At 45.7% G+C, this 25,744-nt stretch overlaps 1 protein-coding gene across 1 annotated transcript in view; it reads left to right on the top strand.

The window, feature by feature from the left end:
• Positions 1-25,744, top strand: part of map2 (microtubule-associated protein 2) — a gene marked incomplete at its 3' end in the record, with an annotated part of 78,877 nt that overhangs the window by 29,032 nt on the left and 24,101 nt on the right. The window contains exons 3-7 of the mRNA XM_080412247.1: positions 5,355-5,459; positions 8,731-8,808; positions 13,187-13,408; positions 18,465-18,812; positions 22,135-24,984. Of these exons, the coding sequence (XP_080268373.1) occupies positions 5,355-5,459; positions 8,731-8,808; positions 13,187-13,408; positions 18,465-18,812; positions 22,135-24,984 (3,603 nt within the window). The remainder of the gene's footprint in view (positions 1-5,354; positions 5,460-8,730; positions 8,809-13,186; positions 13,409-18,464; positions 18,813-22,134; positions 24,985-25,744) is intronic.

Genomic DNA, 25,744 nt, shown 5'->3' with positions numbered 1-25,744 from the left:
AACTTAGGTCAGGATTTAGATAAATCAGGCTGGCAGCAGGGCTTCAAACAGGGGTGCGAATGCAGTTTCTTTTCTATGGTACAACATGGCCTATTTAATGCATGTGACTTAACTCCCTTGTCTACACTCACGGTAGACGGGCTGTCAGAGACTTGTCTTGATGGTGTCAGAGGAAGTGCTGAGGGGACCAGACCAGACCAGACCAGACAGACGTGCCTATACAGTAGCTGTCGCAACCATAGAGAGACAGAGGGACTCTTTTATTTTTAACCACTTAAACCCCAGCATCCTTATTGGGGGGGAGGCTTTCATAGAAAATAGCAGATTGACAAGCTTGTGGATCGGCTATTTTCAGCGAAAATTACCCACATGGGGTTTAAGTGGTTAATTTCGTTTTCTTTTCTTTACCTCCGTTGTGCCATTTGGGTTTGCCTGCCTAGTGCCAGAACGCCATTGTTTCCTTGAGATTGTGTGGTGTGTGTGTGTGCGCACGCCCGCCCGCACGTTTCTGTGAGAGAAATTGCTGTCTCATTGAACCCATTGCCCTTGTAGAGGCTATACTCTGTGACGTGTGCCAGCGAGACACAGCCTGTGCACGCGTGCGTGTGTGCGCGCGCTGTGCGCCTCCAGGTGTATTTGCTCATGCATGTGACTGCCTTTATAAGAGTGTGAATCTGTGTGCTGGTGGGTATGTCACAGAAGTGTGTCTGTGTATGTGCAGTATGTGTCCGTGTGTGCATAGTTACGTGCATGCTGGCGCGCTCATGTGTGTGCGTGTGCATGTGTGTCTGAGACAGACAACTCATCAGGATTCAGGGCACGTTTGTCTGTCAGGCACACGGCTGCAAGGAGGGGCTGGGGGACGATGGAGATGGGAGTGACATGGTGGTAGTGGCTGACAATGTTGCCATGTCTGCTTATTATAAGCTTGTAAACTTTGGGCTTTTTTTTACTTTGGGCTTGTAAATATTGGTAGTTGCGTATTTTTTGGGGCTTGCTTCTTAAGTGTAGTTGCTTATTTGGGCATGTTTCCTAGATGTTGTTTAAAACAGTGGTTTTCATGTCAAGGACCCCCCAAATTAATATATATTCGCACATATTTTGTGCCAGGTAGCCTACCCCCGTACCAGATTTGTGTTGTTAAAATGTTTCAAAAACATTCAACATTTGTCCATTTTTATTGATAGCAGATCTACAAGCTCACAAGCGACGCGGCTATTTTCAAATATCCGATGCATATAGGTTTGAAGTGTTCATGTGGCCTGTAGTCACTTCTTTTGGGCTTTGGGCTGACCTGGTTGCTTATTTCTCTCGTAAAATCTGGCAACACTGGTGGCTGGGGCTGAGGCTGAGGCTCAGGGACAGACAGGAGGGGGTTGGGGACGAGGGGATGGAAGTGACATCATGGCTCAGGGACAGAAAGGAGGGGTTGGGGATGAGGGGATGGAAGTGACCATTTGTTAATTTTGCCGACTAAAACTATGACGAAAAATGTGCTTCGACTACCTTTTTTCACTGACGAAAACTAAATCAAAACTGAGCTATGATGACTAAAATTAAGGCTAGATATATTGACAATTTTGTCTACAAATAAAAACTAGACTAAAATGCGCTCTGAAAATAGCAAGCTCTGGGACAGAAAGGTTGTGCTGCGACGTGTTGTGAGCTTATAGATCGGCTATTGTCAGCATGCAACCAAGTGTAAAATCAGCCATTACGAAAATTACAACGCCATAAAGGCCTGCCAAAATACATTTTTGTCGACAAAATAAAGTAAACTATAGATTTAATCGACTAAAATCTTATGATATTTAGTCGACTAAAACTACTTTTCAGATGACTAAAATTTAACTAAAACTAAATGAAATTTTATTTAAAAGACTATGACTAAACTGAATCAAAATGCTGTCAAAATTTACACTGAAAGTGACATCAGGCTCCGGGACAGAAAGAAGGGGTTGGGGACGAGTGGATGGAAGTGACATCATGGCTCAGGGACAGAAAGGAGGGGTTGGGGACGAGTGGATGGAAGTGACATCATGGCTCAGGGACAGACAGGACAGCTGGATGAGAGGTAGGGAGTACTAGGGACCACTCCAGGGCTATGGCTCTGAGATGAAGGGGACATGACCGGAAGAGTGGCATTAAGGGACAAGAGAGAGGACAGCAGAGGCCATTTTTCCAAGTATATATCGTCTCTGTTGGGTGGAAACCTCATCATTATGTCCAAAACTGTTACTTTTCAGGATTCAAGTAGGGCGTTAATTTACAAAAAAAATTACCATATACAATACTCATTTTCAACATTAAACCAGAGATTTTTGGGGGGGATCATGTGATCATTCGATATGTAGATAATTTGTTATTTGTTTTTAGTTTTTGTTCTTGTTTGACCTCCTTTCCCCCCTTGTCCCCCCCCCCTCTTCTTCCCTTTCTTTCTTCTATGGAAATAACGATACGATAAGAAATGTGCACGAAAACGAATTTCACCCACTTCTTTACTTCTGTAAACCAGATTCTGATCATGTAGCTGATTCTGATCATGTACATTCTGCCGATGTACACTTTGGCTCCGCAACCGTGGCAACAACGCGACTTGAATATAAAATCAAGACTTGTTTGAGCCTTTTCAGCCAATTAAGTTACATTGTTTACAAGTGCCATGTCTTTTGAAACAGAATATATCGTTGCTGTCGGGCAGAAACCTATCATCTCCATATTATTTTTTTCTTTTTTGTAAAACAGTTTTGGACGTATGAGGTTTCCACCCGACGGAGACGATATGTAATCATATGCCATGATGAACTACTAAGATTTACGTGCACAGCGATTATTCATATTCCTTCATGTATCCCCCTTTGAGAAATATTTTTTGGTATTTTATACTTTACTTGAATATTGCCATTTTTTAAAATACTTTAAACTTCTACTCCATTACGGTACATCTCAGGGGCACATCTTTAACTTTTTACTCCACTACATTTATTTGAAAACTTCAGTTACAAGTTCTTTTGCAGATTTAGGTTATTATTATTACAAAACATATACTACTTACATTCAGTGCCCAGCTTATTTATGGAATTTTGGCTCTGAGTGCCACAGCCAAAATTCATTGTAAAAAAAAAGTGCTTAGGAGCCAAGATACAGCCTTTTTCAGTAAGAAGTTAAACGAGTGAATGGAGCAGCAAATCTTCAAATCATCATATCTTGGGTTTTGACGTCTTAGACGTCCAGTGGCACTCAGGGCTTATATCAACGGACGTCTTAGACGTCCAGTGGCACTGAATGAGTTAAGCACTATTTTATATTTGGCTGTTATTCGAAATAGCCGATCTACAAGCTCACAGCGCGTCGCATCGGCAACACATTTTGGGCTTTTATATCGCATATTTTCTAAATTATTACTCAAGTACAGTACTCAAGAAAATGTACTTTGTTACTGACCACGACTGCATACTGTTGTTGCACTTCAGTATGTTTGCTTATCGTCTCTGTCGGGTGGAAACCTCATATGTCCAAAACTGTTACTTTCCAGGATCGAAAAAGTAGCACGAGTAGCAGATCTACAAGCTCGAAACGTGTCGCTTCGCGCCACGTTTCGAGCTTGTGGATCTTCTACTTTTGATGCTTTTGTGTGACGCTGTAGTATGATCCAGTAGGGCGTTAATTTATGAAAAACAAAACACAAAAAGTTCAAATATGGAGATAAGAGGTTCCTACCCCGACAACAAAGCTATTATAGACACTTACTAATAATACTGGTCTAACTGTGCTTGTGTGCTGACTGGAAAATGGCTCATTTTGAGTGGGTGAGTGGGTGAGTAGGACGTGCTGAGTGTTCCCAGAAGGTTTGTGTGTGTGTGAGTGTGCGTGTGCGTGTGCGTAGGCACATTGTGTGTGGGTGTTATATACACAGTAAAATGCTCTCTGAGAATTTTAACCCATTTGTAAATGTAAGCAAATGGACTGAATAATAATAATAATAATACATTTTATTTGTAACGTTACATTTTCACAAATCTCAAAGTACTACAGGGTTTTAACCACTTAAACCCTATTACGGTTGACCGGAGTCCATCAGGGCTCTATACTAGTGTCTTCTCTGCTTTCTGTTATTGAGGGGAAAGCTTTCACTGAAAACAGCTGATCGACAAGCTCGACACTGTGTGAGCTTGTCGATCTGCTATTCCCCACAAGCATATAGGTATGTACAGTATTTTGTAGCTGTCGGGCAGAAACCTTTTATCTCCATAATTTCAACTTTTTATGGGTTTTGTTTTAGTTAATTATACCCTGGCCTATATATGATCAAGTAGGCATTAAATCTACATAAAAACTAAAAGTTAGAATATGGAGATATGAGGTTTCCGCCTGACAGTAACGATATGTGTGTGAGGTGGGAGGAAAATGATCCTATGGCAACAGAACAACAAAAGAACTATGTTTTCAACCAATCCTGCATAACCACAGTGTTGCCGTGCAAATCGTTGCTGTCGGGCAAAAAACCTCTTCCATGTATCTCCATATAATGTTTTGTGTTATGTTTTTTTGTAAATTAACGCCTTACTTGATGATACTACAGCGTCACACAAAAAAATCAAACGTAGCAGATCTGCAAGCAGATCTACGAGCTTGTCGATCTGCTACTTTTGCTATTTTTGAATTTAAATCCTGAAAAGTAACAGTTTTGGACATATGAGGTTTGTCCAAGCTAACACATTCTTACACACGCACACACACGCGTGTGCACACACACACACACACACACACACACACACACACACACACGGCTTTTCTCACAACACATATTATCCAAAGTCGCATTTATTTTTTAAGGCAGATATTGCAGATGCCGATATGATGGACGATTATTTGTGCATTCCTAACTTTTTTACAAAAAAAACCCCCAAAATATCACCAGTGCCAGTGAGGGTTTAGCCCGGGTTGATGAGCTCTGCCCTGTCCTGGACCCAGTGAACTGTGGGTTTAGCCTGGGTTGATGAGCTCTGCACTGGACCCAGTGAACTGTGGGTTTAGCCTGGGTTGATGAGCTCTGCCCTGGACCGTTGTTGACTCAGGCCACCAGTCACTTGGCTCCCGGCTTTTTAATTGACTTTCTGTGGCGGCTTCCTTCAGCAAAGCCACCGGTGTCTATGGTGACACTTGGCTCTAGTGTTGGCCGGTGTGTCTGCATGAGATAGAACGATACATGCTGCGGTACAGCTTTTTATCTCGACCTGGTTGACGACAGCCAACATACAAGATCAAACTGTATCATCTGTGTGTCATCTGTTTTTTCCCTCCCTGTAGTAGTTTTTGTTCACAAAGGATTAATTGTGTGTGTGTTTGTGTAGAGCAAGTGTCAGCGCGGATCGTTCAGGAAGTGACAGCAGAGGCGGTGGCAGTGCTGAAGGGAGAACAAGAGACTCACGCTGACACGGCTAAAAGGCTGCCCACAGGTAGACAGTACACACACACACACACACACACACACACACACACACACACACACACACACACACACACACACACACACACACACACACACACACACACACACACACACACAAGCACACATCCATGCGAACACGTGTGCACGCATACAGGCAAAAAGATTATACATTTTACAAGTTGGGATGTCCTGGTTTGTTAGTACCAATCCACTGTAGGTGGTTGACGCCTCATTTTTTGAGAATCTGATGAACCCTACCTAGCTTCCCTATTTTGGGGTGAACATTCAGCAAAACAATTATAGCCTATCTGGATTGGTTATGTTTGCGTCTGTAGCCTGTCCTGGATAGGAGTCTCCGGACGTAAACATGATGATATTTGGTGTAGAGGGGGAAAAAAGAAGCGGGCCCCGGTCAATTTACAATTTAGGCATTTAGCAGACGCTCTTAATCCAAAGCCATTTGCAGTAAGCAAGGTGAACACAAGGTAATACATCAAATGCATAGAGACAGTGTAGTGCCTCAGTAATCTAGGACAGGGGTTTTCAACTGATTGTGAACCAGCAGGGACCACCATCCGACTAAGAATCAACCTGGGGACCACTGTTGTGTTGGGAGGGGTGATACTGTATGGGCGTGGTGTGGGGGGAAAAGCTTGAAATAAAATAATGACTGTTAAGGGCTTAATTTCATTGGTTAATTCGAGGTGAATTAAATCAAGCCCTTAACAGTTATTATTTAACTGAGCTATGCTAGTGGTCCAGAGCTAAAAAAAAACTCATGTTAACTGATTCATTGCAAGTGCAACTTATGTATGAGCGAGAAGACACATGCTATTGATTATGGGCACATTTCCTAATAATGGTGACTCAACCAGGACAACCGGTACAGTTTCCCTTGAGATTCTAACTCCCTTTTCTGTGTAAGTTATTGACATCCGACTTCCCAGTAAATGACAACATACGTCATCAGGTAATTTATTGCACTGTTTCTCAACAAGTGGTCGATAAAAAAAAAAGAAATCAAGTATAAATCTTCACTTTCCTACATAACTAAATGCATGGTCAAGGACCACATGCAGTACCACCAGTGGTCCACGGACCACCAGTGGTCCACGGACCACCAGTTGAAAACCCATGATCTAGGATCATAGGTAAACCAAAAACCTATCATCAGTCTAAACATTATAATAATATTAAACTACTGTATACAAACTATAGGATGCCAGGTCAACAAATGAACCTGGCATCTGTCTAAATAACTAATTACATTTTAACCTTTGCATAAGACTGCATGATCGACATCAAGGTCAACTAAGTATATTGGGTTTTAAGTGGTTGAACCCCTTCGGCCGCCGGCTCATTTGGGGCCATGCACGTCGGGAACTGTTTACTGTACATATTTTTCTTTTTTGTATTACTACTAGTATAGATGAACTGTGGACCTGCCCACCTGAGAGCACCATCGTCGGTTGACTCTTTTAAGGGAGGACTAAAGACCTACCTTTTTAACAAAGCAATTTTTTAGCTACTCTGGTCTTACCTCTATAGCTCTAGGCCTTTATGACATCATGTTTTAAATGTTTTGTTCAGTTTCTTCATTCATAAACATTTCCCCAAATGTAGTGATATCAAAAGTACAATATCTGTCTTTGAAATGTACTGGAATGAAAGTCATAAGTATCCAAAAATACTAACCCTGCCTCAAGTAATTAAGGACAGATACTCAAACAATTCATTTAAGTACAGTACTCAAGTAAATGTATTTAGTTACTGTCCACCACTGCATTCGCTGCATTACGTAAGGAGAAAAAAAACCCACAATGAAGCAGCAGCAGCATTTTCAGAGTTTTTTGCTTTTTAGCAGACTAACGGTTCATTTAGGCCTTTCTCCTCAGGATCAAACTCCCCTGCTGGTGCAGTTAGTCAGCAGAAAACCCCCTATTATTGTATTCACCGCTCGCCACTCCACACACTGCCTGTCAGAGCAGCTCAACGGATTAGAGCCGGCGGGGGGAGCTGGCCATGGCAGAACGCTGATGATGCCAGCACCCTACCGCAGTGGTTCCCAACATGTGGGTCGAGACCCCCAGGGGGGTCCCCACATGATTTCGGTGGAGGGGGGTTCCCCAGATGATTAGCAACATTGTTTTCTCACTCAACAGTAAACAAACCAACATAACAGTATAAGCGTATACAGGGTATCTCTACACATTTGTAAAGTTACAATTGAATGAGTTTTTCAGAACAGTCTGCAGCCACTGCCAGCGTTTTTGAGCATTTTTACTAACCTTTCGAGACCCACAGAAACATTTTTCAAAGAAGATGTAAACATCAGATGTCTGGGGGTAAAGACGAGGGTCTGTTCCTTCATCAAAAAAAAAATGTAACCGCGATCTTCCCTTCTTTAGTTATCGGCAGTTGAATTGAGCTTGTTTTCACCAAAAACGCAATCTGGGAAAATAAATCAGAGATAAATGTTTTTGTATATATCTGATTAGAATTTGTTTAGGTCACGTGATTTCCGGGTGTATTCTTCCTCGGGAGTCCTAGGTACACTCAAAGGTTGCGCAAGAGCGCCCTCTATCGTAAACCACTGAAAACACCATATGACGAATGATACGTCAATGGCGCTCTGAGCCTTGGATTGGCATGACGAATATATTCGTCAATGGCAGTTTAATGCCAAATCTTCAAATATTACATAAGAAAGAGGCATACATTGTGAAAATAGCCAAACTACAAGCTCACAACGCCTCGCAGTGCGTCGTTATATTTTTCGTGGAACCGAGTCAAACTAAATGTAATAGACCATATTCACACCGCGGCCATTTTGGAATTTAACATTGAAAGTGCCACCCCGTTGCCGTGGGGTTCATTGACTTAATAGTAACATGGCCGCCGTGTGAATATGGTCTATGCCTACAATTCCAAGCTCTTGCCAGGGAGGGGGTCCCCAGTTCAAATATGATTATTTTGGGGGGTCGCGGCACTGACAAGTCTGGGAACCCTTGCCCTATCGCACTGTTTCTCAATCAGTGTTCAATGTTCTGGGGACCGCCAGTGGTTCCGAATGGACGGACCCCTTATGGGTCTGTAACTCTGCGAATGTACAAATGGAACCAAAATGGACCCGTACTGTAAAACCCTGAGTGTTATAGTTTAACTCTGAGATGGAACCAAACGGACCCAGTGTGCAAAGGGTCCTTTTGGAACCCTGGTGGTAGGCCCCGGACAGAAATGCTCACAGCTGTCCCTCCCTTCTCTCTCTCTCTGTATAGTTGAAGATACGACCAACTTGCCCCCATCACCTCCACCCTCGCCTGCCGCAGAACACTTAATTGGCCCCCTGGAACGAGGTAGGACCCCCCTCATGAGCACTCGTGTGCATGTGTGTGTGTGTGCGTGTGCGTGTGCGTGTGCGTGTGTGTGTGTGTGTGTGCAGGTGTATGTGTTTGTGTGTGTGCGTGTGCGTGTGCGTGTGTGTGCAGGTGTTTGTGTGTGTGTATGTGTTTGTGTGTATGTGTGTGTGTGTGTGTGTGTGTGTGTGTGTGTGTGTGTGTGTGTGTGTGTGTGTGTGTGTGTGTGAGCAGGCGAGTCGTATTGTAACTGTGGTATTCGGAATTCTGTAAATTGGCTGACACCCGCTTGATGCTGGTAGTGAATGGTGGTGTGGGGTGTGTGTGGGTGGGGGTTGTGGGGGGATTTGGGTGGGTGGGCATGGGGTGCGCACTCCTTAACTCACTCCCCCCCCCTTCCAGAAGTATAAGTCCATCTTCTGGCCGGGGGCTCAAACCAAACACGTTGAGGTTGGGGCCTCATCCTCTCTGAGAACAGGAAACGTCACACGGTTTCGAACCGAGAACAGGAACACATGGCTCTCTTCCATTTATCACACATCACCATTTTATTTCTGTTGAGAATCCACTGCTTTCTTCTCCTCCTCTCCCTTCACCTCCTCCTCTTCGTCCTGCTCAGTCATCACACCCCCACCCATGCACACACCCACGCACACGCACATGCACATGCACACACACACACGTGCATATGGACCACAGGCATTTGTCCCTTCATCCTCATGATGATGTCACTCTTCACTCTCTAGTCTCTAAGGCAGAACTTTTTCACCTGACGTTTCTACTAGAACAACCGCCCCCCCTCCCCCCCACTCCGTGCTCCTGCATGACCCCTGACACCCAACCCCAGAATAACCAACCAACAGACACCACACCGTCCTCCTCTTTCATCCCTCTATATCTAAATCACTGTTTCACAATGTCTGGTCCAGGGGCCCACCAGGGGGCATAAAGGGATAGTTCACCCCCAAAATATTGTTTTGTTTTTGTCGCGTTCTTAAGCAAATAATTTGATGACCGGCGGCGGTTCCGGTAGGAGACACAAAGAGTCTCCTTTGAGTCTCCTACTGGAACCGCTGCCTACTGGTCCGCTGGTCATCACATTATTGGCTTAGGAATGTGACAAAAACCTAAAAAATATCCATGAATTCAAGTGTCCATGGGGTGACTAATCGATAGAAAAAAAGTATTTTTTTGGGGTGAATTATCCCTTTAAGGTAGCTCTCCGCCAATCAGACTACTACAGATTACTACAGACTGGCAGTTTGAATGAAGTCGGTAGTGATGGGTCGTTCATGATCGATTCGTTCAAAATAACTTTGGCGTGAACGTGAACAAACCTGTTCACTTCCTAAAGTTGTTACGTTCACGCTTTCGTTCATGCCCCCCGTCCCCTCACCCCGTACACAGGACGGGAGGGTGGGCTGTTCCCGCGACAGACAGACAGCGGTGCGCTTGAGTTGTTTTTCACTAGACATGAACGAATCATTTGAACAAATCACGAATCACGGATCATTGCCGTGAAATTGAACGAAATCGTTCGTTCACTGAAATTAAGTTTTTTTCCCACCACTACAAGTTGGGACATCAGTCGGTTGAAAGGTGTGAAAAAAAGTTGCTGAATGCACCTGAGAGCTGACCCCGACAGACAGCTACTATGGCGCTACGCTGCTATCCGACGGTCGAAAGCCGCTTCTCTACACTTACCACCACCGACGTCGGTGCGGTGGAGAGCTACCTTTACACTGGTCCGTAACTCAGAGTGTACAGTGCATTAATCTCTTGGCGAGTTACTGACCCATTAAGGGTCCTTTTGGACCCCCCTGGTGGTCCCCAGACCAGACATTGAGAAGCCAGTGATCTAAATACCCCCGTCCCCCCCAAATGAGCTGACCACAACACCAAGTCCACCCTGTCTTCTTCTCCACGCCACATAAATTTACCACTTTTTTTCCTTTCTGCATCTTGAAACTTCTGTCTTCCTGGCTGTTTTTTGTTGGTTTTAAATCGTCCGATTCGTGTTTTTTGCATTTCCCCTGTCCTCGGTGTCTGTCGGTCTGTTTGTCTGTCTGTCCTCTTGTTGGCCCCATGCCTGGCCCCTGTGTCTGTCTGTCTGTCTGTCTGTCTGTCTGTCTGTCTGTCTGTCTGTCTGTCTGTCTGTCCCGTCTTGTCTGTGATTGGCTGAGGTGGTTGGTGCAAGAGAAGAATCAGGGGTATGGGTGGGGGGTGGAGGGTGGGACTGTCACGATTATGACATTTGACCAAACGATTAAACGTCATTCAATCACAAAATAATTGTGATTAACGATTGTGTTTGTTGGCATTGATTCCATTGACTATTGGAACATGTAGATATATTACATTTCTGTGTGCCTTTTAGGCTTTGTAAACAAAAAGTGTAGAGGGTAGGCTCTCTGTCGGGTGGAAGCCTCATATATCCAAAACTGTGACTTTTCAGGATTCAAATTCAAAAACATCAAAAGTAGCAGATCTCGAAACGTGTTGCCTTGCGCTGCATTTCGAGCTTGTGGATCTGCTACTTTTGATGCTTTTGTGTGATGCTGTAGTGTGATAGGGCAACACAAAAGTTAAAATATGGAGATAGGAGTGATAGCTTTAAATGATCCAGTAAAACAGCTCACTGTCAAATATAAATTAATTAAACCAATTAAAGAGATGAAACTTCATTAATTATGAAAGGGTTTATTCCATTGAGAAAATATCTTACAAGAAACGCGGAAACACAGAATAGATCCAGTTGAAACGGCAAGTACAGAGACTCCTCCGTCATCACGTCATCGGTCAGCTGTGCTCTTGCCTCGTCTCCTTGGAGACCAGGGTCACTGTGCCTTGAATACTGTAAACCAGTGTTTTTCAACCCTTTTCATATGAAGGTCCATTATTTCTTTGGCATTTCAGCCACAGACCACAGTTTGATGAGATTTAGCCTCTCAGACCCAAAACTTAAAATATTTTGTTTTCTTTGGATAAGATTTTGTTCACAAATCCATGCTGTATTGATGTTGGTACCATAGGAGAGATAACAGGAAAACATTGATCAAAATAACAATTCTTCTACATTCTCTAATTGTGTAGACTTCTTGTAAATTAAGTAATGCAGATGTTTAACAATAATTGAACTTAAATGATTTAGCAAAAGTTAAAGATCTATAAGGGTCCATTTGGTTACCAACTCTCCATCATTTAGCTGGGGACCACCTGGAATCCCTTCAAGGACCACTGGTGGTCCACGGACCACTGGTTGAGAACCACTGCTGTAAACAATAGCAAGGTTACCCTGTTCTAATCACGTAACCAGGACTCAGCTAGACCATAACAACCAAGACACAGGCACCCATTTCAGAGGGCTAAAATACATTTTCATCTAACATTGACGAGACAATTATATAATAACTTGTATAGACGTACAGATGAAAATCCAGATCTAGCGAGGAGGTTTCTGCCCGACAGCAACGATTTGACAAATAACTTAAACATATACAAAGACAATGACCGACAATGACCAATAATACCAATAATCAAAGTAAATAAGGACTATGCTATAATAGCTATTTCGACAATTTTTGAAAATGTATGAACATTTTTCAACATGGAAATGATTATGCAATTTCTGTAGCGATTATCTCCAATAATTGTGATCGGGCAATTATGTAATTGTGACAGGCCTATTGGGGGGTGGGGTGGGGGGGACGTGTGGGGGGGGTGCAGCCATGTCCCAACTTATATATATATAAATAAGTAATTACTTCACACCGAGAATTAAGATGAAAAAAGAGACATGACATGCTGGTCTCTTTATGGCGGTATGTGTAAATTATTTTGAATATCTCTCCTGGATTCGATACGCATATTCATGGCTGCCCCCCCCCCTGGCTTGGTTGCCTTTCATTTGCTTGTCACTGTGTCTTTGTAAATGTCTTGTTGCCTGTTTCTATTTCTCCAACACCTTCTGTCTCCTTCCTCGCTCTTCTCCCCTCTCCTCGTCAATCTAATTTTTCACTTTTATTTGTTTCTTTGTCCTTTCTTCTGTTTCTCCATCTCCTTTCCCCCTCCCCTCCTCACCTGTCTCTCTCTCTCTCTCTCTCTCTGTTCTCTGTACTCTCAGTCCGCGTGTCCTCAGATATCCCCTGCAGTTCTTTTTGTTCCTTTCTTATTCGATTGTTTTTTTTATCTGCCGTTTCTTCGTCCTACTTCTGTTTCTCCATCTCCTTTCTCTTTTCTTCTTTCTTTCTCCCTCCTCTCCTCTCTCTCTCTCTCTCTCTGTCTCTCTCTCTCTCTCTCTCTGTGCACTGTTCTCTCAGTCCGCGTGTCCAGATATCCCCCTGCAGTTCTTCTTCCTTTGTGTGTGTCTTGTTTGTAGATGTAGGGGCCGAGGATGAGGCGGGGCCTCTGCGCCGCTTCCAAAACTCTCGCGAGAGGTGCAAGTTCCTCGCCCCCTCCATCTCTGTGTCCGTGCCCGAGGACGACCCCTACCACTCCGACGAGGAGTACTATGACCACCCCTTGTTCAGCCCAGAGTGGGCGCACTCAGGCGGCTCGCCGCGCCCCGCGGGGCAAGTCGTGGGCTTTAGACAGATCGAAGGTGAACCGCGCATGGTTCCTTTTTACGCCGTTCTTTCTCCCCCTCCTCCCCCTATTCGCTCTCTCTCTCTCTCTCTATCTCTCTCCCTGTCCTCTATTTTTTGCCCCTGCCTCCTTCTGTTTTTGCCCCGATCCTCCCCTTTTTTTCAGTGATTTAACCCGCTCTTTACCTCCGTCCGTCCGTCCGTCCGTCCGCCCATCCGTCCGTCCGCCCATCCGTCCGTCCGTCCGTCCGTCCGTCTGTCTGTCTGTCTGTCTGTCTGTTGCTCCGTTGTCAGTCGGTCCGTTTTTTGTGTGTGTGTGTTTGTATGTGTCCATGCAATGTGTATTCTTTTGCTGAGAATTCCGATCGCTTTCATATTTGTACGATGGTCACGTTTATTTTCTCCTTTATGTCAACCAAAGCCATTTGGTGCCTGCAGTTTCCACCCTTTTAAAGTCCTGAACATATCTTTATTGCGATATTTACCAATGTTGTCTTTGGATTTATCATCTTCACATGACGAGACATTCTGTCGCGCTTTAGAACAGTGGTTCTCAAAACAAATTTGGTCCCCCAAATGTATACGTATTTGGCAGTGGACCACCATCTGAAAAGGTTTTGCGCCCCCCTATAAGAGATTCATATTGTTCAATCTGTTTGTGGTACACCCTTGTCTGAAGATTCTTTGCAATTCCACAAAAATAGCCGATCAAGGTAGTTGGCTACTTTTGAATAGCTGAAGCATAAAATAGTAACCCTATGCTATGCTTCAGAACCCCTTGGGGTCCCAGGACCCCATTTTTGAGAACCACTGCTTTAGAGTGAATGGATCTTGGTAGGGGACTTGTGGTGGTTGGTCCCAATGGCTTTCACTGCAGACACAGAGACTGTTGTTGTGCATGGATTATTACATCCATGTACATGTTCCTTTGTGCCCCGCCCCGTCATCATCATCTCCCCAGTGTTGTGTTTGGGAGCCATCATAACCCTGATCCCCCCCCCCCCCCATTCCTTATTACACCCACCCTGTCATATTAACCTCACTATCCATCCTTAACTAGCCTACTATACTCTTACACACTCACTGTGAAACTAAAGGAAGACTTTCAGCTCCACGCACGCGCACGCGCACATGCAGACGCACACAGTCACATACCGTACAGTATCATCAACGTTGCACACCTGAAGCCCTTTTGCCGCCCTTGCAATATTAAATTGACATTTTGATAAATACATAATAATTGCCTCCTCTTATTTAGACCGAGTCTGACTGTTGAAATGTGAAGACATGATCTTATGGCCAAATACAGTAGGTTATACGTTTAGCTAAACAACCAGGAATGATAAGCTAGAGAGTCGCTACAAAGCAGAGGCAGGCTGTTTCACTCTCATTGCTCCGCTGCTGTTCAAACAAAGCAATACACTTTTCTTCCTGAATACCTATGGCAGATGTCGTCACAGGCCCACGATAATATTGAGACATTTATGTTATTGCAATATTGCGATAACGACAATGATATTGTTACATCCCTAATCTATAACATTCAAAAAGTTAAAGACGGGGGGAAATGAAAAATTAAATGTTCACAATTTTAGAGCATGCAATGCGATGTTAGAGAGTGGTCTAGCAAACACCAACTCAGGACTCCTGAATCATTGCCCTCCATACTCTTCTATCTAACATCAGGGTCTTGCGCTCTACAGTGTTGTTAGCTAGGCTGTCACACCGCAATGCATCTACGTAGGTGGTGCGCTTCTTGCCTTTCCTGGCTTTGCCCTGGGTTGGCTCCCATAGTGTCAGTTTGCGTGCCTCTAGTTCCAGGTGCCTGACGCAGTGCCCTGCCAGCCTCATCCTTCTCTCTCTGACTTTGTCTGTGACCCGTGGTAGGTCCCCGTAGAGGACCACGTTTCTGATGTGGTCCGTCCATGTGACATCTAGTGCCATTCGTAGCATTCTTGTGTAGACTCCATCCAGGGCTCTTTCCTGCTGTGCTGTGAGGGTCCATGTCTCAGCCCCATACAGCAGTACTGACTCCACTGTAGCTACGAACAGCTGCCTCTTGAGGTCTTCTCCCATGTCTGAGTTACACACTCTCCTCATCCCATGCAAGGCATTCCAGGCAAGGGCCCTCCGGGGTCCTGTTCCGTTGAAGGAGTCCAGGCCCAGAGATATGTGAAGTCCTCGACTGCCTTGAGAAACGTCCCGTCCGCAGTGGTATTTGGTTCTGTCCTCTGTGTTAACTGTCAGTACTTTAGTTTTCTTGGCATTGAACTGCCTGCACTCTATTTCTACTGCCAGTAGTAGTAGTTCCCTTACTTTTTCTGCTGTATCCGAGACTAGGGCAATGTCATTTGTATAATCGAGGTCAGTAATCATGATGCAGTGTACTCGCCTTGACTTTCTCGTGACCAGAGTGAACCGCAGTGCCTCCATCGCTAATAATAATAATGAACAGGAAAGGGTCCCTTGGCTCTAATCTGGCTGTAGCTTGCCTCTATCATCTGAACCATCTTCTCAGGAACTCCGTAGGCCCGGAGAATGTTCATGAGTTTCCCCCGGTGAATGGTGTCAAAAGCCTTTTGGAAGTCAATGAAGGTGATCACCGCTGACAGGTTCCGCTCCATTACTCCTTCCAGTATCCTCCTCAGGGCCAGTATCTGCACGCCTGTTCGCTCCGGATGGAAACCGTTCTGTCAGTAGAGGGTCTAAGATGGGTCTAAGACGGTTGTCTGTCCTGTTAGCTGTCTTGGCGACTTGTGAGTCAGGCTGATGCCCCGATAGTTGTCCGTCTTGGTGAGGTCGCCTGACTTTGGCACTAGAACGATGATCATTGTGTGCCACAGCTTCGGCGGTTCGCCAGACGTGTGTGCTCGGTTGATCAAATCTAACACCATCTCATCTATGGGCACATACTTCAGAACCTCTGGTGTCACTCCATCCTTCCCGCAGCTCTTGGCGCACTTGATAGTAGCCTTGGCCCTCTAGTACTCATCCATGGTGAATGGGCCGTCTGGTCTGGGAAGGTCATGGAAGACAGTAGCTATCGGATCATCCTCTTCCTTGGTTGAAGGAGGATTTCCTATGAGTGTTGAAGTTCTGGTTTCATGTTTCAACTCGTTCCTCTGCGCTTTCTCCCCAGATCTTGGAAGTCTGAGAAGAGCTTCTGGCAGAAATGTAATCGATGAGCTTCCAGCTCTTACCATGCTTCTGGTTAACATGTGCCTCTTTAATGCCCCTGATCTTTTGAGTCAGCTCCTGTTGTTCCAGTGTTGCATACACTTGGTATAGCTCCTCCTTCTTCCTCTTATATTCCTCCCTCAGACCGTCTCCTTTATGGTCAGCGACATAGTCCCCGTGTGCTGCTCGCATCTCCTCCCTGCCTTAGGGGATGATTCTAGGGTCACGGCATCTGTCTTTCCTCCTTGCTTTGGGAACTTTCTGGAGGCATGTCTCAGCTGCTAGTTGGTTTGCTTCAGCGAAGCTTTGGTAGCAGGCTGTTATGCTTCCCTCCTCCTGTAGTGCTTGGAACCTGTTCTTGATTTGTGTCCATTGCCAGTTGACTCCATTTGTATTTCACTTTCCTCTTTCCCTCCTTCCTTGGTGCCTTCAGGCTCAGCCTCACTGTTGCAGTGACGATCCTGTGGTCTGAGCAGAGTGAGCTGAAGGACCTGTATGGCTTGCTGTTAATGACACTCCCCCTCCATTTCCTGCATGTTAGGAAGTAGTCAATCTGGTGTGCCGTGTTGTGTATATGTCCACAGCTTCCCCTTCTTCTTTTGGAACATTGTGATGTGGCCAGCAGTTGGTGTTCCTCCATAATCTCTAACATGCGTTTTCCATTGTCATGTGTCTGTTCGTTGTAAGTGAACAGCGCATCTTTTGGTCCGAGACGTGCGTTGATGTCTCCCAGGATGGCCAGGAAGTTGTGTGGCTTGACTCTTTCAATTGCCTGCTTGAGCTTGTGGTAGAACTGTTCTTTACTGTCCATGCTGGCATCTTCATTTGGGGAGTAAGCTACAATGACTGTGAGGGCAGGGTTTCCGTGGAATGACGCTGTGATGATTCGTTTTTTTTTTTTAGAGCATACCAGTACCCACGGTCATAATGAGAACATATCTATCATTAGATCAAATTGGGGACAAATATATGTTTGGATCAGCTCTGATCAGTGCAGTGTGTAGAGTTCAGAGATGCCATAGCCCGGAGGGAACGGGACCATCGACTGACACTGTGAGCTAAACTTAGCAAAAACGTTAGCAATAAAGCCATTTCATGACGTCTTCAAAGTTTATAGATGACAGACATTGTTGGACACGCATACCAAAATGGCAACTGCAATTCTTTAAAAAAAAAAAATATTCTCTCTATGCGTGGCAAGACCGGTGTAATATAAAAAAATCACACCCTGTGTGAAGTGGGCGGTGTCTTGCTAGCTAATCACAATACTGAATGGAGTCAACCAATCCAACACAGTCTCACTCCGAAGGATAAATACATTTATTGAAACACTCTTTATGATGGACGAAACCATAACTTGAAAAAAACCAATTTTTGGTTTTTTTCAAGTTATGGTTACTTATATAGGGCTATGCACATGTGTCATGTGACACTGGCCAATCACAGTCCTGAATAGACTGTGATTGGCCAATCACAGCGCAGGATAATTCTACACATTTCCTGGGCCCAGATCAAAGCGCAGGAAAATGTACATTTTTCCAAATCTCACTTATAGGGGCGGTTTCACCGCCCAAAAATGCAACATCCACGCATTTATCATAAGCCACATCAAAGATGAGCAGAGCGAGCAAACTACCAGCAACATAACAAAAAGGCACAACGCTGAGACGAAGCACCACGTACCTCGCACACAGCATACTGTACATCTGTGGTGTATACCCTTTGTCTGTCGAAACTCCCCAACAATGTACCACCACCTTTCTTCCTCCCCAGAGCTGAAAGTTGTCCCACGGTACAAAACTGTGTGTTCCCATGTAACCCAAGTCTGTGTTGCCCGTAAGTCTTGACGTGTCCGCCTCTACCATCCCCCCCTCCCCTCCCCTCCTTGTTTATGAGAAGAAGAGACCATCGAGGCTCTTACAGCCGACTACGTGGAGGAGGTGGAGGAGGAGGAGGAGGAGGAGGAGGAGGAGGAGGAGGAAGAGAGTGCAGAGGCCGCCGAATCCGAGGCGGCTCTTGACGAGCCACAGTGGAGCGGGGAGGACGAGCCTGAGTTGTTGGACATCAGCCCCCCGGCCGAGCCCTTAGAGCAGGCACAGTCCCTAGGCGAGGCCCAGGCTCCGGTGGTGGAGCACCTGGAGGCCCAGGTGGCTAGTGCTGCCACAGAGAGTCCTATGGAGACAGAGGAGGAGGTGGAGGAGGTGGAGGAGGAGGTGACAGAGGGTGGGGAAAGCCCTGACCAAGGTGCGTCCGGCCCTCTGCTCTCCCTGCCTGCATGTAACTGCACTGTATACAGCAGTGGTGGAAGAACTACTCCTTATTGTTTTTCTTGGATAAAAGTATCAATACCAAAATATAGAAATACTATTATTTTTTCAAAATGTTTTACTTGAGTAAAAGTCCAAAAGTATTGGCATAAAAATATGCTTACAATACCAAAATAGCAGATCTACAAGCTTGCAGTGTGCTGCGATGTGACAAGTTGCGAGCTTAGATCAAGTATAAAATAGGGCATATGTGGTTAACATATGTTTTATATTAATAATCTAAATCTGCAAAGTAACTTGCAACTATAGCTGTCAGACAATTGCAGTGGAGTAAAAAGTACAATACAATACAAAAAGAAAGTACTCAAGTAAACTAAAAATACATAAAAATTGTACTTAAGTACAGTACTTGAGTAAATGTACTTGGTTCCTTTCCACCACTGGTATACTGTACAGTATAAGTAATGAGCTAGAGCATCAGACATCTACAGTATTCAGAGGAAGCCATAACGCACGTAACTGTAGCATCAGCGTTATAATCCAGGTGGAATGGCAAAACAGTCTCCTCCCTATGCTCTGCTGAGGCTGCAAGGCAACACAGGCTTGTTGGTGAAAGGAGCAACGTTTCTTTTGAAGTTTTTCCCTTTATGTTGCGTTAGTTTCTTTGCGCTTCCGTGTCCCGTTCCTAGCTGCTGCTGCGGTGGTTTTGGGGCCGGCTGTATTTGTTGCAATGAAGTGAAAGTGTTGCTAAAGATAACGATGCTTTTTTTTCCCCCCACCGATGCTATACAGGCTTCATTGGTATCTCACCATGTCTATCCATTGCTCAGTGCCGCTGCACCAGTCTGAAGCCAGATTCGTACTTGGTCGCATGACGGTGTGGCACGAGCTTCGCCGACATGCAAGCTCGCAATGCGTCGCGGCCACAACGCGATTTGAGCTTGTATGTCGGCAATTTTTTGGCGCGACACCGTCGCGCAACGGAGCATAAATTTGGCTTAATTATGACATGATTCATACAGGACTATAAATCATTACTGCATGTAACTGCTAGCCCATTCTCATTGCCTACTGTAGGTGTCATATTTTCATGGTTTGCAAAATACTTTTGGAGTCCACAATGTTATCCTTTCGCCTACCATGGTGTAACACAGATGAAATGTAGACCATATCAACTCAACGCAGTCCATGGCACTCCTAATTTAAGCCTACACAAAGCCCTTTATCCTAATATGCATTCACACCAGCAGCAGTGTGAACGGTGAAGCTTGTAAAGTTGAGAAAAGTTGTAACTTTTTTCATTGGCGCATGACACAGCGTCAGCCAACATGCTGTTGTCTGAAACAGACGCGGACTAGGTGTACAAATGAGGTGGGTTCGCTCAAAAACGCAGTGATAGAAATGCTTCTGCAGCTGTTGTGAATTCAGCGTAACCTTACCCCAAACACTTACTCTAACCATAACCTTACCCCAAACACTTACCCTTGGTACAAATGTGACCAAACATCAACATGTTGACGTCTCGGTCACTTCCGCACTCCAGGAATGCGGAAGTGCCGTTCTCAAACTCAAGACTGACGAGAGGCTGACGGCTCAGCAAAAAAAAACTGTTAAAATTACAGAGGTGCGCCGTCTAAAGCAGACTTGAGCCAAAAGAGGCACCGTGGAGCAAGCCGTGAGGCGTGCGAGTCGCCGTGCCGAACGTTGCGAAGTCCGCTTCACCCGAACTCAGCGCCATTCGAGAAATGTAGGAACAGAATCGTATCGTATGTGCCACATGTTGACGTCAAATCTATCCCAAAATAATTAATTTGGGAGAAAAGGGCAAAAAAAAATATGGAAAAATTGCGCATTGAACCACATTCCGTCTGTCAACATGGGCAAAAAAAAATATGGAAAAATTGCGCATTGAACCACATTCCGTCTGTCAACATGGTATGTGAAAGGGTACCTTTCTGTTTCAATATGTGGATACTTGGTTCCAAAATATGACACCCAGGAAATGAGAATGGGTTATACTGTACATATGTCAACCACCGTTAGTTTACAATTTTCGGCTGGTAAATGTTCTGTGTAGTTTTGCCGAATGTTACGACCAATCCATGCATCTTCAAATTGACTATTTATTTTCACAACACAATTCCCTTTTTTTTCCTTTTTTTTTCCTTTTTTGTATTTTTGTACATATGGCATCTCTCTGTCATTCAATACATTGAGTTGCTCTTTTTGGTTTGAAGTATAGAAAAAGAAGAAAAAGATCATTTTAGTAATATGTTAACACATTGATTGCCAAGATCGCATCGATGCGTTCTTTCAAATCCATCGCTTGCGTGCCAGCAATTCAAAAGAACGCATTGATGCGTTCTTTTGAATTTTCATTGTTTAATCTGTGATCGCACGGCTCTGTTTATTTCTCATCAGCACTTTCGTTTTCCAAAATCATTTCCGGGTCACATTTCTCCGGTCATTTACGACCAGAATAGGGAAAAACACGGTTTTTCACACGGTATAAAAAACTAACGGACAGCTCAACTTCTATTTTCTTTGGTCCGGGTGACTAACAGTCATCGTCTTCGTGTATCACATCGTTTTCAGGCCGATCAGCGGATCAGGGATTGTCGAAAACATAACATCCGGTGAATGACCGGATCTGACGTGGGCCTGTTTGGGAGGGGGCGAGCGAGGTGATCAATGTGTGGATTTGCTGCTCTCTACTGGTGGAACTGTCGTATGTGCTTAACACCACAATCAGAGAATTTATTTGAATGAAAAATTACAAAATTACAAAATTAAAAAACACGCAAATTGCTGGCACAGGGGTGAGTACATTATGAATAAGCTCTGGCAGTCAATGTGTTAAATTACTGTGACAAACTTTTAAACCTGTAAATTCATGGAAGTTTCAGTGTATTGTGAAAGAATGACAGAAATGCTATATTCATCTATATCAGACGTCTTGAAATGCTCACGTGGATAACGTGGTCCCATTTGTCACTGCTTGGTTTCTACTCATCTATACCACAGCTTCATTCCAGTTCTGTGACATCATTCCTGTTCTGTGACATCATTCCATGCCATTGTCATGCACATCTGAGTCGGTGGACCTCATGATATCGCCGTTGTCCTCCAGTGATGGCCGTGTCATTGTGCTGTAAGTTTCTGAGGAAAAGCTTTGCCTGTGTCCGTGACGATGGCTTTCTTAGTCCTCGGCTAACGTTTATCTCGCCTGCAGCATGACACAAGTGACGTACAGTACCTCTGTGGTGATAAAAACAGCCAACTTAAAGATGTGTTTTCAGCTTTGAAGATGGACATGGACAAGCCTGGCAGTGAGAGGAGTGGTTCCATGAGCCCTGACAGCATTGGATCGGAGAAGCGTCCAGAGGAGCCGTTTGAACCCCAGATGCAGGATTTCTTTGCCGGTGAGCGGGTCGTACCAGAGAGCCCCACGATGGACATGCCCTCCTTTGTTCCGCCGAATCTTGAGAACCAGTCCAAAGAACCTGGCAGTTCACACACACTAACGCCTTCGTATGGTGAACCCATCACAGTGTCTGAGAAGCAGCCTTCAGTGGAAGTTATCGAGTTCAGCAGCATCGCCGCTCAGCCTGACTTCTGTCCGATGGACGTCAAAGTCAAAGTCCAAGGAGGAGATTCGAGAGACGTGGGAGACAAATCGGGCATGTCGGCGTATTTTGAAACGTCCACCTTGGAGGTGGAAGAGGCTCCACAGCCTAGGGCAGGTGAAGGTTATTATGAACTAAGCACAGCTGGAGATAAGACTGCAGTTGTTCCCTCACCGCAAGAAATTAGTTACAGTACCCTGGCTCAGGCCCAGGACAAACCAGAGACTAAGAAGAGTCCAGCAGAAGACCCCAGAGTGTTCATAGTTCCTGATAGGAGCAACGAATGCAGGCTTTCTCCAGGAAAATTGGCCCTTGAGCAGAGAAGTTACTCACTCAACATCACCATCGGAGCAGTGGATCAAAGCAGACCTAGTAGGAACTTCACCCCACTTGCTACAGACATCATGTCCTATACCAGTGGAAGTCTGGATGAGTCAGCAGACTACCTACCAATCACCACCCCATCTGTTGAGAAGCCTCCACCCTTTCCTCCCCTGATCTTGGAGACTGCAGCCTCCATCACCTCCATCACCTCTGACTCATCATCCCCTCCCGCTACCAAAGCCAGCCCACCATCAGAGTCCCCTGAATACGCTCATCCTCCTAAGTATACATACAAAAATGGCACGGTGATGGCCCCAGACCTGCCTGAGATGTTGGACCTTGCCGGAACCCGGTCGAGACTGGCTTCAGAGAACACTGACCCAGAGATTATTCAAAGGAAATCAGTTCCCTCCGATGCCCCCACTGATGCCCCGGTCTTTACTGACCCGATGGCCAGCCTGGTTTCAGGAGAATATGCAGCCATTAAGAGTGAAAGCCAGACGGAAGACATGGGATACTGTGTGTTCAGTGAGTATTCAGGGCCCATGCCTTCCCCTGCAGATGTCCTGAGCCCCTCGGACACTTCTGCACAGGTCTTCACCCCCTCTGTCCTTGAGGCGAGGGTAGCCGAACAGGCCAGGAAATTGGCAGTCAGAGACTCATCGGAAGATGAGATCCAGTCAACAGGAACTGATGATGTTACCAAAGAGAAAGACCAAAAAGAAGCAGAGAGGAAAGATTCTGCTGAAGAAAAAAGTAAGCCTGCTATGGATGAGACACCACCCGGCCAGCCAGCCGAGTTGTTTGTGACACCAACTGTCACAGTTACTCTGGAGTTAAGCGAGAGATCACTCAGCGAGACCGAACGGCAGGCCAGCGGGGACGGGACGGTGTCAGAGAGCGAGATCGCCGACTTCGAGAGGAAAATCCGCAAGCTGGAAATGGAGTCCCGGCCCCTGAGCATGGAGGAGGAGAGGGAGCTGCGGGAGCTAAGGGACAAGGTCAAGCTGGTGCACCAGGAGGCGTACGAGGAGGTGGACGCAGAGGACGTGTACCAACTGACCGGCATTGCGAAGGACCGCATCGCACGTCCCCTGAAGCCATCACCGGCCTCCTCCGTGGAGAGCATCATCGATGACGACAAGCTGCTCTCGCCGGTGCTCTCCCCGGCCAAGCTGAAGCAGTATGAGGCTTACGGGTCGCCCAAAAGGGCGGCTTCGCCTGTGTTTGGACCAGAGAGGGCGGACAAAGACAAGGAGGAGGCGGGGAGGAAAGCGAGGGAGGAGAGAGAGAAGAAAGAGAGGGAAACAAAAGAGAAGGAGGAAAAGGAGCAGAGGGAGAAAGAGGAGCGGGAAAAGACGCAGAAAGAGGAGAGAGAGAAGAAAGAGCGGGAGGAGAAGGAACAACTGGAGAGAGAGCTGAAAGAGAAGGCAGAGAGAGAGAAGCTAGAGATGGAGATGAAGGAGAGGGCAGAGACCGAGCTCAAGCAGAGAGAGGAGAGGGAAAAGGTGGAGCGAGAGGAGAAGGAAAGGGAAGAAAAAGAGAAGGCACTAAAAGAGCAGAAGGAGAAGCAGGACAAAGAGAGGGAGGAGAAAGAAAGGGAGGAGAAAGCCAAGCAGGCAGTAGAGCCGGTTGGAGCTGTTGAGATAGCCAAGGACATGGCAGTGATGAAGCCTGCGGAGAAAGAAGCTGAAAAACCTGTTACGGTGGAGAAGGAGGGAAAAGCTGTGAAGGAGGAAGAAGAGGAAGACAACGATGCGGCAGCAGAGGGTCCAGGGACCGGAGCGGCGGTCAAGGATGTCCCCGAGAGCCACGCCGCCATCGAGTCGGTCGTGACCGTGGAAGATGACTTCATCACCGTGGTGCAAACCATCGACGAGGGAGAGGAGCCCGGCGGACACAGCGTTCGCTTCTCCGCGCCAACGCCCGACACAGAGGCCCGCCAGGCCGCTGTCGGGAAAGAGGAGGGAGAGGAGGAGGAGGAGGAGGAGGAGTCTGTGGAGCAGGCGCAGGAGGCCGAGATGGAGGCTGCCAGCCTAGAGGAGGTGTCCGATGTACCGGAAGCTCCGGAGGAGACTCCCGCATCCCCAGAGAAGGAGGCCCCAACCACAGAGACAGAGGGACAGACGGAGAGCTACGATAGGGACGAAACCACCATGGATGACTCCATTCTGGACAGCTCATGGATCGACACTCAAGGTGAGATCTGTTTGTTTGTCTGTTCCTTTCTACTTAGATTTTTTTTGTATTATTCCTCCTCCCTCCAACCCTATCTTAGGCTCCAGTCATCGACAAACAGCTTGATGGGTAAGGAAAAATGTCTATTGGCTCTTTGAAGGGTAACCCAGAACCTTCCATAACCTGAAAATGTCCATTATAACCATAAACACCTCTAAAAGGGGAGGTAGCCGAAAATATGAGCCGGTCGACAAGCTTACAACACGTTGCAGCGTGACGCGTTGTAAGCTTGCCGATCGGCTATTTTCTGCAAAAGCTTTCCCCACAATACGGATGCTGGGGTTTAAGTAGTTTAGGAGTGGTTCACACAAATTACTTTATTTATATTGTTTAACTACCCGGTAGTGTCTTTGACTCGCGGAGAGTTTTAAAACATTCCTTAACGGTGAATCCAGAATCCAAAAATTTAGAAAAAACTTGAATGGAATTTAATTAATCTGAGACCCGAACAGCAAAACTATATAAAAATCTGTCCATTAAGTCCAAAACGCTCACGCTCATATTATCATTTAGATTATCTTCTACCGAAGTCCACTGAGATGTTACTGTTACTGATACAACTGAAATATCACTAAAGAAGAAGAAAATTAACTTTAAAACACTTCCGCGCTAAACCAGATCATGCACGAGCAAAGAACGTGCATGGGCGTGCCCGTAGTGTTCAACCGGAGCTTATTCACATGCACACCAGCGCCCAGGCTTAATTTTTGGATTCACCGTT

Source organism: Gymnoscopelus braueri (assembly GCF_963280865.1).
Source record: "Gymnoscopelus braueri genome assembly, chromosome: 18".
Lineage (NCBI taxonomy): Eukaryota > Metazoa > Chordata > Actinopteri > Myctophiformes > Myctophidae > Gymnoscopelus > Gymnoscopelus braueri.
This window is presented reverse-complemented; position numbering and strand designations above follow the sequence as displayed.